Source organism: Netta rufina, assembly GCF_964035555.1.
Source record: "Netta rufina genome assembly, chromosome: 2".
NCBI classification, from domain to species: Eukaryota; Metazoa; Chordata; class Aves; order Anseriformes; family Anatidae; genus Netta; species Netta rufina.
In genome coordinates, this window is record NC_140124.1 from 85551497 (window position 1) to 85566080 (window position 14584).

Consider the following 14584-nt stretch of genomic DNA (forward strand, 5'->3'; position numbering starts at 1 on the left):
CAGCGTGCTGCCCTGGCTTTCACACGCCTGGGATCGCTGCCGGGAGGCGAAGTCCCAGCGGCGAGCAGCGGCACCCGGCTGCCTCCCTTCCTCCTCGGCACTCCTCGCCAAGGCGCTGAGGTACTGGGCAGGCGAGCGGCAGCCCTTCTCGCCGGGCAGGAAGGGTACAAGCGGCGAAGGAAGGCTAGAAAGCGCCGCTCACCGGCTCTCGCACCTGTGAGGGCGCCTCCTGCCGTGAGGGGACCCTTGGGGTCCCTCGGGGCGGCGCCTGGGGCCGGGGCCGGCGGGAGGCGGCTCGGTAGCGGCCGGGGGAGTGGGGGGGCCGCGGGGCTCGGCGCGGTTCCCGGCAGGTGAGGGGGGGAGGGGGGCGGGCGGCCATTTCGAGGTCGTTGCCGATAGTGCTCAAAGCCAGGCGGCAGGTGAAGAGCATCCTCCTCATCCTCGGCCGTCTGCCGTGGGAACGCAGGGATCGCTTCGCTGCTTCACCGCCGTCTCCTGGCCCCTTGCTGGTGCGCCTCGGGGAGGCACAGCCCTGGAGAAGCGCTGTGCTGCTCCCAGCAGCGGCACCCCAAAGCTCCTGACACCTGTCGCGCAGCCCCAAGGATGCCCGCTTTTTTCTAAACGTGATTTTTATGCTTTACCTCCTTTCTCACAGATTGTGATACACGCTCGGTGCATCTAGTAAACGTGAAGTTTAACTTCATTCAATAAAATTCATTGCAAATTCAAATGCATTTCCTTAATTCAGTGGCTTTTAGCATGCCATCCTCACCTCATCTTTTTTTTTTTTTTTTTTTTTTTTTTTTTTTTTTTTTTGTATTTCGGTTCTTTCAAAATTCACCTGTTTGCAATCCTGTTGCAAAACTGGCTGCTTTGTTTCCTTACGGTGTCATCCCCGGGGCTTTAAGAGTTGAGAACCTGCCTCTGGTAGCTACGTGCTGTCAGGCTCTTGGTAAAGGAGGGTAGAGCAAAACTTTGTGATTCAAGACTTCCTGTCAGGGCATTTCCAGAAAGAACCAACTTCTGCACGTAGCCTTAGTCGCTTCTGAAAATAATAACAAATGAATCATCCTCTAATTATGTCTGTCGTCGTATTGGTACCAAAGCCCCAGTGATAATTTTGTCTATTCAAATGTAAAGGAGAATGCAGAAGGGAAATTTATTTTATTTATTTTTAATAGGTTAGGGTAATGGATTAGGAAAAAAGAGATATTTAAGGTGGATGATGGACTAGCGTGCTGGACCTTCTGGGACTCATATTTGGTTTAATCTTCTTCACCCTGAGGCTGGGCCAGATAGAAATGCTCTTATGATCAGTAGGAGGAGTTTGACAAAGAGAATACAATGAGTAAGATGTTTCCTGGAACTCGGGTTTCAGGCATATGACAGTTAGAGATGAGCTGTGGAGACCTTCTGGAGGCAGAGGTAAAAGGGGACTAGACCAGGTTCAGCCATTGCTGACCATGAGGGAGGTATAGAAGGAGGAGGACTGCCTACCTAGCTTTGAGACTTGCCTCTCTCTGGCCCATAAGCCAGGTCTTGCTTACACTGGAGAGCAGAAGTCGTGGTGAGGTGGGGATTATGTTAGGAAGTGGTTAGTTTTGGTGTCAATGCTTTGGAAGTGGTGGTGCTCAGCTGTAGGAACAGCACATGCTCGTTTTGCTAGAGTTAGAGAATCTGTAGCATGGCTGAATAGTTTTTTGGTTTTAATATTTATGCCAGTGTCATCTCTGTAGAAGGTTTCTGTCACTGTTATTGATGCATTTTTTTTTTTGATGTAATTCTAGGTTAAAGCATACATGGCTCCTGGGATCTCAAATGAGAAGAAAAAGGAAGATGAACAGTCTTCAAAGTAAGATTCAAATATTAATTGTCTTGTCCAAGTTCACGCTTACCTTCTTCCTCAAACTGTAAAAATCATTACACAGGCATTTAAGATAAAGTATATGACACAAATATTGATTATAAGATCAAGTATCTACACAGAGTGCTTTTCTGGATAGCCTTTTTCATTTATCATGGCAGTGATTTTTTCTTAGCATAGGTGATGCTTATATGATTTTTAACATGTTGAAATGTTGACTTTGGTTGCTGCCTATAGCTGGACCTATCTGCCTGAAGAATATGAACAAAAATTTCAATCTCTTTGTCTCATCTTTACTTTCAACTTCTTTTAGTAAAATCATATGCGCATGTTTAGTCCGCAGATATCCATGTTCTGTTTAAACCCCCAGTAGTTACATTTGCTTTACAGCAGTGTGAGGGGATAAATTGTCTGTTCCATTGAGTTACAGCCCAAGATTTTTATCAGGCAAACTTTGCCTCTACTGTAAATCCTGGGCATTGGTCCCATGTACAGATGGTAATATGCTTACTTTTATTGCTCGTTTTACCCCAGGGTCCAAGTCTGCAATTAGATTTGGATGGACAGATAACAAGTGCAAGCTAGTAACAATGTGTAACTGCAGTGAGACCGTGGGTTGAAGAGCATTGCTGGTTGGATATGAGATGAAAAAGGTAAAATATAGACACAGCTGAGGAAGGAAGCTCTGTGTAGGCCAGGCGTGAAGACAGTGGTGTTGGCACATACCGCTTGACTTTCTCAGTACTTTTAACAGAGGCCTCGCCTTTTTCCAGTTTATTTCCTGGAGAGAAGCTTTTATTGCTTGTATTCTCATAATGAAGGAAATATTTTTTTGCTTGTCTGAGAACAAATTGTAAAGCAATTTCAAGTCATATCCTATTTGTACCTAAAAGCCATTTCAGTAAACACCATCACAGGCAGCTATTTCATCTGCATTAGTGACCTATTAGGTATGGGAGGAGAGTCTCACAATGCCTAACTAACAGGAATTATTCAGAGAGGGCAGCCTGGGAATTCTGCTCATGTGAGCTGGCAATCTCCTGTCTGCTCCTTGCTGAAGTGCAGTAACCTACTCTTTATTTCTCTGAGTTTACAACTTCCTTGAAGAAGAGGATGAGCTGGGTGGAAGGAGAGGAGAGGAACCACCCACGTTATTAGGCTGCTCTTTTGGTTGCTGAGGGCAGTAGTTGGTGGTGGGCAGAGACAAACAGGGTAGATCAGGGTGTATTATGTTGGCTGTAATGGCTGCTGCTGAGTAGTTAGTGGCACTAGAGAGTTTCAAGAACAGAAATTATTTAACTTTGGGATTGTAACTATTTTCTTTGCTTTTTGAGGAACAACTCAGTGAACTCAGTATGGGCAGCTAGCAGATTTTAGACTTCTAAAGGTATCTAGTACATCCTGTACAGGATTGGTACATAAAGACATGGAACCTACAGGAAATCACAGCCCTTCTGAGAAGAATTAGAAGACAGACATGATAACCTAAAACATCTAAAATAACACTAACGCCTATGTGTAGTCTCCAGAGTTGTTCCTGCAAAGTCTTTTTTTTTTTTTTTTTTCATAAACTCCAGGCAAACTCTTTTCGTTTGTCTCCTCTGACAAAGCAGTCTGATTTTGCTGAGCTGTGCTGTGTCTGCAGCGAGCATTCATTAAGCTATTAAGTCATCTTCTTGTGTCTGGAAGATATTTAGTTCTTGATTTCATCTCTCAAAAACTGCTTTGAAGTATTGGTTGGTATTTTATTTTAGCTTGTTATTATTGACTAGTCTTTCCTACTTGTTTCCACTGAACTTGAAACATCAAGCACAGAAGGAAGATGTTTTATGAATCATTTAGCTTGCTTAGTCCACTACCAAATTTTCCATGAAGGCAATTCCCACATGCTAAATAGTTCAGTTTTCCCTCATTGCTTTGGCATTTCCTGATTCTTCAAAAATATTTATTTATTTTTTTAAGGTGTATCACTTCGTTAGAAGAAGCAACTTAAAAGGAAGTGAATTCTTCTTACATTTTCCTCTCTTTCCCTTTTTCTTAAACTATTTTTCTCTTACATGGTTTTTCTTTGCTTCAGATTACCATTTGCTTCTTTCCTGTCCTATTTCCGCTCCTCTGTACTCTTGCTACTGATTTCAGGATGTTGATTCTTTCCTTCTGGCTGGATGACAGAGTTACAGTGAGCCAAATTGCCAGATATTCTCTTTGGGCCTGTCTGCAACGCCCAAAACTTCCCACCCTTCTCAAGTGGCTAGGAGGATCACTCAAAACACAAAGGGGTCAGAGTTTGCTTTTCAACTTTGTTGTAGACTGCCAATGTGGTAAGGTGGCCTATGGAATATTCCCTGGTCCTATTCCCATTGCTCCGCTCATAATAATGCCCTGCACTGGTTCACACCAGTTGTTCACCATATTGTTCAAGGTAAAGTTTGTACTCTTGTAAATGCTTCCTGCTGCCTAGACTATTCTTCAGCAATTGCATCTGTGCAGTGTTCAATATCAGATGTGATTCGTTATGCAATTGAAGGTGTTATGAAATTTAGGATTTTCCTAATGTAACGTGTGATAGGATAGTGCAGACATGCTTAGATGAGGGATTTCCCAACTTTTACTGCTTGAATTTGGAAAATTAGGATCTATTTTATATATGTTTTTGTGTATATTCACTATGTTTCACAATGCTGCTGTCCTGACAGAGGGAATGCGATCCATCTTTGTAACCCTCACCTGGAGAAAATGAAAGAAGACATCCTGTACCATTTTGCTCTTGGGACTGGTACCCATGATTTTCCTGCGTTGTTCGGAGATGTAAAGGTAAGAAGCTGCATTTCATTCGGCAATGGCTTTTTCTAAGGCTTTTCTGCAGAAGGGAGAATACAGCTGTCTTCAAAATAAGATTAAACAAGGCAGCATATCACCAACTGAAGAAGGAATGAAAAGGAAGTAAGACTTGCAGGTTTTTGCTACTATCAGTATCAATTGAGAATAATAGTTTCTGGCTGTCTCTTTATATAGTGAAAAGACAAATGCTGTAGTCTCTATACAGGTAGAATTCCTTTTGGAGGCTTTGAAGTCAATATCTCTATTTTACTAATTTAAACAGGACGAAGCCTTTGGATGCTGTATGTAAATATATATATTTTTTCATATTTTTTCTTAATGGCCTTTTAGAATAATTATGAGAAGAACCACATCTGTGAATAGCTTTGTGTTAACTTCAGGTGTTTGCATACTTATGTTTATCTTTGTATGTTCTTTGATAACCTGAATCATACAAGTGATTTTGTTTTGTTGAATTCCATCCACAACAGTTTGTATGTGTTGGAGGAAGTCCTTCACGGATGAAAGCTTTTATTGCCTACATAGCTGAAGAACTGGGACTTGGGAGCCAAGATGGTGACTATCCTAACATCTGTGCGGGAACTGACCGTTATGCAATGTACAAAGTGGGACCTGTTTTGTCAGTCAGTGTAAGTGACCATTCAAACACAGAGCTGGAATGTAAAAGTGTCCAGATACTTCACATACATCATACTGGCCACAGTTCTTTGATGCAGTTCAAAGTAGAAAATATGAATGCATATTCCTTTTAAACACTTAATGAATCAGGTTTTAGAGGGTTTTCAGCCATGTTCGAAATAGTCCCATTGGCTAATTAAGAATTCCTTTTTAGCCCTTTCTTGTATAAGGGCAGGTCTCCAAAACCCTAATTCCCTTCTTGTCTTATTTTCCCTCTGCATACCCCTGAGGTGTTGCAGGAACAGCCTTATAAATGTTTTGAGCAGACTGACCGTTGTCTTATCCATACTCACTATCTTGAATAATGGAAAAAAAGATCACCTGATGTATGTGGGGCATTTGAAAAAATGTCTATATCACATCCAGAGCTAAATACCTACAGTGGCATTTTCAAATGTGTTCCCTTAGCTTAAGAGTAGTATTCCATGGTACTTGTGCTGCCAACTCATTTTAAAACTTGTAGCTTTATTTGTAGACAAACTACACACTTGAATCGCAACAACATAAAACTGTAGTATCACTCTGACATTATTAAGCATGTTGAGGTGGACTTACACCTTGCTGAACTTTGTGACTAAATAGGAACAATTGAGTTTTGAAAACCTTTAGCTTAACTAGCCACATTTCAGGTTGGTAAAAAATCAGAGTAGGGTTTTTCTTGTGTTTAAGACAAGTTCTGTGATGAAGGACATTTGAAACCTTAGGAAAGGACACTGATTGTAATTTTGAGAATGTAAATAGGTTGTGATTCAAGATTCTTAGAAATATTGAACTTTATCCATAGTCTGCAAATTCAGTGTGAGTCCTTCTGTTTGTTTTTCAAAGTTTCTTCAGTGGGCCCATAAGGTTAGGGTTTTTGTCAGAGGTAATTAAGAGACATTTGGAAGAAAGTATCAAGAGGGAGATATCGTCTAACTCCTTCTTCCATATGTATTTTGCATTGTCTATGTGAATGTCGAACATGAATTTCTGCTTTCATTTCAGCACGGTATGGGCATTCCTTCTATATCAATCATGTTGCACGAGCTGATCAAACTGTTGTATCATGCCAAGTGTTCCAACATAACCCTTATTCGCATTGGCACCTCGGGTGGAATAGGTATTTCCCCTCTTGATTTCCTTTTTTTCTTCAAACCAAAGAATGTAGGGATATAGGAATGTAGGGGAATAGAGTGTCTCTTTGAAAGTCAGTGATTTATGGTAAAAACAGTTGTCTGCAGGAGACTGAATACATTTAATCGTGTATCTTTTCTTTTATTCCCTGTTCCTAATTGTCCTTCCATATGAAACAATGAATTGTTTTGCTTCTATAATTTTGCAAGGAAAGGTAGTATCAGCTTCTCTGGATAGACAAAATGCATGGAAGAGATCTGACAAAGTGAGAAGGACATTCCCGCCCTATATGAAATAACAGAGATAAAAAATCTAAGAGGAAAATGTCAAAGTTTCATTCTTTCAAAAATATTTGCAATAATAAACTGAAGCAGTTAGGCATGCACAAAGAAAAACTCTTTGTGAGTTAAGGGGCACCTTTAAAAGAAGCAGGATAGGGTCGAGATGTGTGTTTTCACGTCTGTGGAAACTAAGCATTAACTACATTATGCAGTTGTGTCTGTTTCTTTTTACTGCAGGTCTGGAGCCAGGCTCAGTGGTTATCACTAGGCAGTCTGTAGATGCCACCTTCAAACCTCAGTTTGAACAGGTTGTTCTGGGAAAAACCATAATTCGCAGCACGAATCTAGATGAAGAGCTAGCTAAAGAGCTGATGCAGTGCAGTAAAGAAATCAATGAATTCAATACAGTCATTGGAAACACTATGTGCACTTTGGATTTCTATGAAGGTAAGGCTGGCAACAGGCCAACAGCAGCATATTGGTAAGCAGCAACAAATCCCTACTGAACTGTATTTTAACATTAAAGTTCTAGTCCAATGAAAATACCACATCCCACGCTTTGAGCTGTCCTGTTGACTATAATTAACAAATGTTTTAATATACTTAAAATCAAACACTGTGCTTAGCAATTTGCTGTATCAAACTTCTAATTTTGTGGGGAATTATTCTACTCACCTCAAACAGGTCCTCTGAAATGCTTATAGTCCACTATACAATTTTCATGAACTTGTCAGTTAGGTATGTCTGTCACAAAATTTCTGAAATTTACTGAGGCATCCAAGAGTACAGGAGGAGTCACTTGTATCTGTTTTGTTTTGTTTCCCAACTAGTTCAATATCTAAATTTTGTTTGTTTGTTTGTTTTTCCCCTAAAGGAAATGTCGAAACTTGTTTCCCATGCACAACTGAAGACAATATTTAGCTGAGTTGTGTCAGTCTTGCTACACAGGAGAGGCAAACCTCCAAGGCTTACTATGAATTAGCATGTAGACATTCAGTTGCTCTTCTGGTCTCCCAGATCTGTTAATAAAAATCTTCCAAATCTTGTGAGAACGGATTGTAGACTGCACCTGATACTGCTTTCTCTAGCAGTTACTGGCAGTGTGAGGTGACTAAGGGTGCAATGCGCAGGGGAACACACATTGTTACTAGTCTACAAGGTGGGTCAGAAGCAGACAATGTCAGTTTGTGTATCTTTTCAGACACAAAAAGCAAGGCCAAGCAACACCTAAAAAAAAAAAAAAAAAAAACGCATCAGGAATGTTCTCAATACATAAACAAGAACTGAAAAAAAGCTCAGGGATATTAATTTAGAAATACACCTCCTGAAAACAAAAGGATACTGTGTAAATCACTGTGTCATTTAACTATACTGTAGGTAAGGTGCTACCATTTTATCTGTAGGCATTAGTCTTAATTTGAACAAACAAATTTTCTCAAAGAATGGTGCTAGTATTCACTATTTAGCTTAAGAGACTCCTCACCTCCTACCTTTGTAAGGTACTATCAGAAAGACATTTTGAGGCCTGGCAGTACTTCTAGGCAATGATTAAACATGCAGGAAAAAGTGCAGCACTTCTGTACAACTTAAAGGAGATGTAGTTTGTTGCAGAGTTCTGACACGTCTCACGTGGGAGAAACTACTTGTTACATTTTCCTGTTTATGAATTTGACAGTTTAAGATGGAGAAGACCAATTAAGTTACTGTGAGTCATATTATAAAAAATGCAAGTAATACACAGAAACTCTAAAAATAGCTAAGAATCACTTCGTCTTATTTCTCTTGCATGTGAAAAAGATAGTAGTAGTAAATAGCAGTAAAGCCTGGACACTGTATAGGGGAAACTGCAATAATTGGGTATTTTAGAAATTGAATTTGTTCTGTGACGTCCTCAATCTGAAAAATTTCTCCAAAATGGCTTTGCAGGACAGGGCAGGTTGGATGGTGCAATCTGCTTATACAATGAAGAAGAGAAACTGCAATATTTGAAAGCGGCTTATGATTCTGGCGTCAGAAACATTGAGATGGAATCTTCTGTCTTTGCTGCAATGTGCAATCTGAGTGGTGTCAGAGGTAAGCTAACATGAATTTGCTTTATTCAAGCTAGAGGATTTTTTTTTTTTTTCTGCAGTGCTGGCAATTTCTGGCACAAACTGTGAATGTGGCTTTAATAGACCTTCTGCATGAAACATCTCTGGTTATAGTTCTGTTACTGTAACTGCTTGATTTGTGTCATATGTATTCAAATCTTATGCAAACTGCTTCTCATATTTCTTGTATAGTTTAGGCCTGGTCATTTGTTATTCCAGCCCTTGGCAAGCACACAAATCATAAAAGTACCTAATTACCCTATAGAACTAATTTGTTTTATTCATTTAGTTCTTGAAGTTTGCTGGAAGCACCTGTTTAATTTAATCAAGCAGCTGATTCTCATATAAGTAAAATTTTAATCACTTCCTATACATTCATATCAAATTGAAAACTGATGTATTTTGTGTAGACTTAGAGCTGTAATTCCTAAATAGTTAAAGATCTTTGGAAGCATCATGAATAAACCATTCCTATTTATAAAATGAGATTTTAATATTTTTTCATAAGCTAATTTTCAGTGAATTTTGGTGAAGAGAAAAAAAAAACACAAAAAACAATTAAATATGATGCAATACAACGTCTATTCACTTACCATGTTAACTGTAGTCTCTCACTTTCCTTGGCAGAGAATCTGCTAATTCAAAACATCTTTGTTTCTCAAACTTCCTTAGGTACAAGGAGAAGGAAATTAACAAAAATAAGGAAAAAGGCCGATGCTTATATTGAACACCTTCTCTTCTAACTGACATGAGAGTTGTTAAAAATCTAGCCCATGGTATCAGTAATCCATTAGGTAGCGCGCTCCTTTTTGCTGTCTGTACTTTGGAAGTTTGCAACGTGTGTTAATGTTCATGCTCTGCAAACTGTCACCAGCAGAAGCCCAGGTACAGAAGAACAACAGTAGAGATCAGCTTGAGTGAAGGGAGGGATTTGGTGCTCTGGTTATCAAAAAGTAGCAGGTTAGCCTGAGATAATCCACAAGATCCTCATCTATTTTCCAGGCTCCCACAAATGCTGAAACAGTTTATCTGCTGGCTCCTGGATTTACAGTGCAGGAATTCAAGTTAGGGGTAAGGCAGATGACAGTGGGCAGCAAATATCTGCTAGAACAGACAGTTCTCTGATCAGTTCCTACCAGTTAAGCCCTAGATAGTTACGAAATATAATTCCTATCTAGAAAAACATGAGTTGTGAGTATAATGAGTATCTGGAGACGCCTAAGAGCTCTTGCTCTGCTAATGTATTGATCAGTTGTCTTAAAATTTTTGTAACTTTTTTTAATGTCATCCATAGCATGCTAGTCCTGTAGTGTTTTATGGTACTGTACACTGTTTTCTAGGGTTTGTTTTCTATCACATGTTCTCATCTCATAGCTGTTTGTTCAAATGTTTATCAGTTTGGACTGTTGAAGTGCCAGAATGTCATTCCTATCTGTTCATTTCATTCCTGTCTTTTCATTTCTAGCTGCTGTAGTGTGTGTCACTCTTCTGAATCGTCTTGAAGGGGATCAGATTAGCAGCTCACATGACATACTTGTGGAGTACCAGCAGAGACCGCAGAAATTAGTGGGATATTTCATTAAGAAAAGTCTTGGGAAAGTATGAAATGTCCACCTTTGGTTTTTTAGAAGCAGAAGGCTTTTATACAGCTGAAGTTATGGTCATAACTTCAGTGCATTAAAGATCTTTTGCTTCAGAATAGCTTACAGCATTCTCTGTGTCTGTGGAAGTTAATCACGTATGTCAATGTGCTTTGGAAACTGAATGTGCTGAATGGACTTCAGTTAAGATTAATTTAGTTTTGTGTTGCTGGGATTTAAGACTCACATTTCTGTGAACTGGAAAGTGGACCTGTTGTGAAGGACAAGCTTGCTATAATGTATGAAAAAGCTTTATTTATCCCTGCTGCTAAGAAGAAAATCAAATGTGTCTTGCAAAGTACTTGCAAACCACCAAATTAAAATTAACTTAAGAATGCTAATCCTTTCACATTGTATTTTAAATATATATATATATAATTGCCTTTGTTGCTTTACTTTATAAAGAAAACTTAGAGTGAATGTAGATTATTTTTTCCAGACTTCGACAGATAAACAATATTATTTTCATATATTAAAATTTCATGAAATTGCAAAGTGTGAGACTAAATTTCCTCAGCATTAAGGACTTGACACTTATGTGTTGAACATCTGTACTTCTGAGATCCTGAGTTAACCCAATAAGGTCATTCATGTCCTATTTTAACTATGCCATTGAATCAGCATCCAGGAAACACACTGGAATTTTGCATTGAAGAACTTGAAATCTTTTGCTGAATCCTGGCTCCTGCTGAGTGAAGAGGAACCACAGGCATTCAGGAGATGCACAGCATCTTCACAGGACTGCATGATGGTAGTTCATTTTCTTCCTCACATTTTGTTCCTTTTTGAATTGGTTTTCATCTCTACTCTTGCAACTTCTTCAGGAAAAAGGGAGAATACCTATTGACTGTACATGCCACCAAAACTATTTCTACAAAGTTTTCTGCACTCATTGGCCTAGCACTTGTTTTTTATTCTTATTTTTAAATCATGGTCATTGCTGCTTTGTGGTTAAGAGTATAAATATGTGGTCAACTAAAGAAAAATGTGTTTATCTCTCTCTCTACTGCAAGGGATAGTCCAGCTGCTTTTTTTTTTTTTTTTTTTTTTTCTTAATATCCAAACATGGTTTAAATTCCTGTGATTTACTAATTTAGTCCCCTTTCAGTTTTAAAAACAGATTTTCTCATTTTATGTTCAGGATATTCGACAAAGGTAAGCTTTTCAAAAGAGCTTATTTTCATTTCCCCTGGTTGACGGAAGGAGGTGGGAGGGAAGGATTCCACATTTTGTTTGAACTGTTCCTCCCTTACTTAAAAAAACAAAAGGAAAATCTGTGGTTAGCTGTGCCCAGTAGTTGCCTGGGCATTGTGTGAAACCCTGTGAGGTCCCCAGGAACTGTGTGGCAAAGAGCATTCTTGCCTGCAACCTCCTGTTCCCAGACCAGTAGGAAGGAAATAAAAATGAGATTGCATAAGAAGCAACGTGCCACCCTCAAGGCTGACGAGGAGCCTACATGGAGTTGGTTGGTATGGGTTTGGAAGAGAGAGCCCTCAGCAGACTCTCCTTCCATGTTCTCCTTCCCACTGTTCCTTAGGACATTGTACTTTTCTTCCTGCTAAGATATTTTTCTTCTGTGCTTTCTGAAGGTGAAGTAAGGGGATGTATGGTTTAAGAAAAAGAAAATTAGAAATCAAAGGAAACCAAGTGTCCTGTTGTTTTCCACTGTTCACCATTCTGTAATACTATATTCCTAATACAAGAAGGTGCTACATAAACACATCCTACATGCAAAAAAAACCCTCCTCTTAACTTCAGAGGAAACTTGCCAGAAAGCTACCCTGATAAGAACAATTGCATTATCCCTGGTGACTGCAGCTGGACAGAAAGATAAAGAAATGACTCAGCTGTGTGCATCCGGTGGTGCAGCTACCTTCCTGTGGGTTTTACAGAGAGGTCCATAAAGAATTCTAAAATATTTAACAGGCTTTTATATGCAAATTAATCTTTAATGTCAGCCACTTATTATTCTTTATGTATCATATAGAAAATCAGCATATGTAGGCTGCAGAACATGAATTAGGATTTGGAGCAGTGATATTTTTAAAGTTACAAAGAACTTGCAATACATGTTTGATGTTAGATGGTGCAGTGTCTCTTGGTACATCTACAAATCCTGCAAACACCAGAAAACTCAATTTCAAACCAAAGGCCCACTTCTGCTGTCTGTGTCATGATCTACCTAGAAATACACTACAGAATCAGGTTAGTGCAGAGATCAGAAGGGATAAAAGCCAAGGAGGAAGGCAGAAGATGTAACTAAGATGGAAACATGAAGGGAGAAAAGAGCTGGGTTTCTACCGATGGTCTGTTTATTGATTCCTGGTATTCTTCTGGCCTTACCCCTACTTTTTGTTAAAGAAATGGTTGAACCATGATGAAAGCAGGTTAAAACATATTTATTTCACATTTGAAAGAGGCTGAGAATGGGCAGTAACTTGATTGGGGATTTGAAGAAATAAATCTCTGTTTTTGGCATCTTGAAGTACTTCAGAGAAAGATTTCCTTTAATGGAAGTTATGAGAAGTCCTAAAATGAAGATTACAGAATGACCTATTGCCAAAAGTGCTTGGCAAAAAAGTATGAAAGTATGAAAAAAAGTATGAAAGTTTTTATCCTGTAAAAAAATAAGTAAAATAATTCTTACCTGAGGATATATTCAGTATTTCCTGAAAATGTAATTATACACATTTAATGTGCAATATATTTCTAAACGTTCTTCCTGAGTCCTTTCAAGGGCTTGTCAGTGGGTTTTGTAATAGTTGCATTTTCATCTCAAGCCCTCGTGGATCTGAATATGCTCCTGAATCAAACTCTTAAAGACCTGCAGTTTACACAGCTGAACTGGAGATGTGTTTCATTTCCACTGACAAGCAGGGAGAAAGAAAACACTGAGCAAATGTGTGGACGTGCCCATCAGCACTCCCTTCTGTCCTGAATGCAGCAGTCTTGGAACCGAGAGCAGCTGTGCTTTGGGGACCAGATCTGCGTGCAAAGACTGACTGCAAGAAAGTACAGAAGTGTAACTTTATGATACGACTGCTGTTTGGTACAAGATGCTGAGTTTTCCTTTCCCTGAAAGTTTCTTGGTCTTTAAGTTGGAGTGATCTAAATATGTGCTCTCTCTTTCATATTTCATATGAAATGAAATATGAAATTCACTTCATATTTCATTTCAGAGTACAAATTAAACTATAGTTAAAAAGAAGTCCTCTGCCTGTGGTGCAATCACGAGAAAGCAGATCACTGAACAAAACATTAAATCTGAAACTCTCGGCTACAGTATCAGCAGGAAGAGTAGTGCTGACAGGGGCAATGCTTCTGCTCAGGCTACAAACAAAATGCAGCAGCAGAAACAGACAGACAAAGCTGGCTTTACACGACACAGAAACCTGATTCCAGATGCTTCTGGTCAGCTTGTAACTGAGAAAATTTTCCAAAGTTTACCATCAGCCTGTCATATTCAATTCCTAGAGCTGCCCAGAAGCTTGCACCAACTACTGGCCTCTTTGTATGATTCGGACAGCTTTGTTAAATGCAGAGCTCCATTTTAATCAACCTTTATTTGGCTTTGCCCACAACTAACATTTTTCATCATATCCTAACTTTGCACACAGGAAGCCTCTCTCAGGAAAGAAGCTGCTAATTGCAGTCATCCTGCCAGCACTTTGCAGAACAGGGCTGTGCCATGTCAATATTTACCAGTAGTGCTCCTAGTGCTCCTCATGCTGTTAAAAGGAAAGCCTTGTGATCATGCAGCAAGCTTTGAGAAACAAGTTGTGGGTGGTGTTAGGAAAATATGCTAGTTTACCTGATTCCCAGCCATATTCTCACACAACTAGACTGCATTCCCGTCTACCAAACAGTATTTGTAGCTCCTGGCCTTTAATCTCTTTAACATATACAACCAAGTTTCTTTGAATGTGCTTGGCAACTGAATTTCCATTAGCATATATTAAAACTGTAGGCTAGACATGGCACGCTGATGTTATCATAAAGTAGTCAGGTTTTAAAACCCAAACTGGGTGCTGGCAGAAGTTTTGCTGCCTCTTCTGCCCCCATAGCTCTGGATGTCCC

At 39.4% G+C, this 14584-nt stretch overlaps 1 protein-coding gene across 1 annotated transcript; it reads left to right on the forward strand.

Annotated features, from left to right (window-relative positions):
• UPP1 (uridine phosphorylase 1) lies at positions 1-10767 on the forward strand. Its single transcript, XM_084281527.1, has 8 exons — positions 1-120; positions 1788-1852; positions 4561-4678; positions 5176-5334; positions 6368-6482; positions 7015-7224; positions 8704-8850; positions 10333-10767. Exons 2-8 carry the CDS (start codon positions 1800-1802, stop codon positions 10470-10472), a joined length of 942 nt encoding a protein of 313 aa, XP_084137653.1. The 5' UTR covers positions 1-120; positions 1788-1799; the 3' UTR covers positions 10473-10767.
• The last annotated feature ends 3817 nt before the right edge of the window (positions 10768-14584 follow it).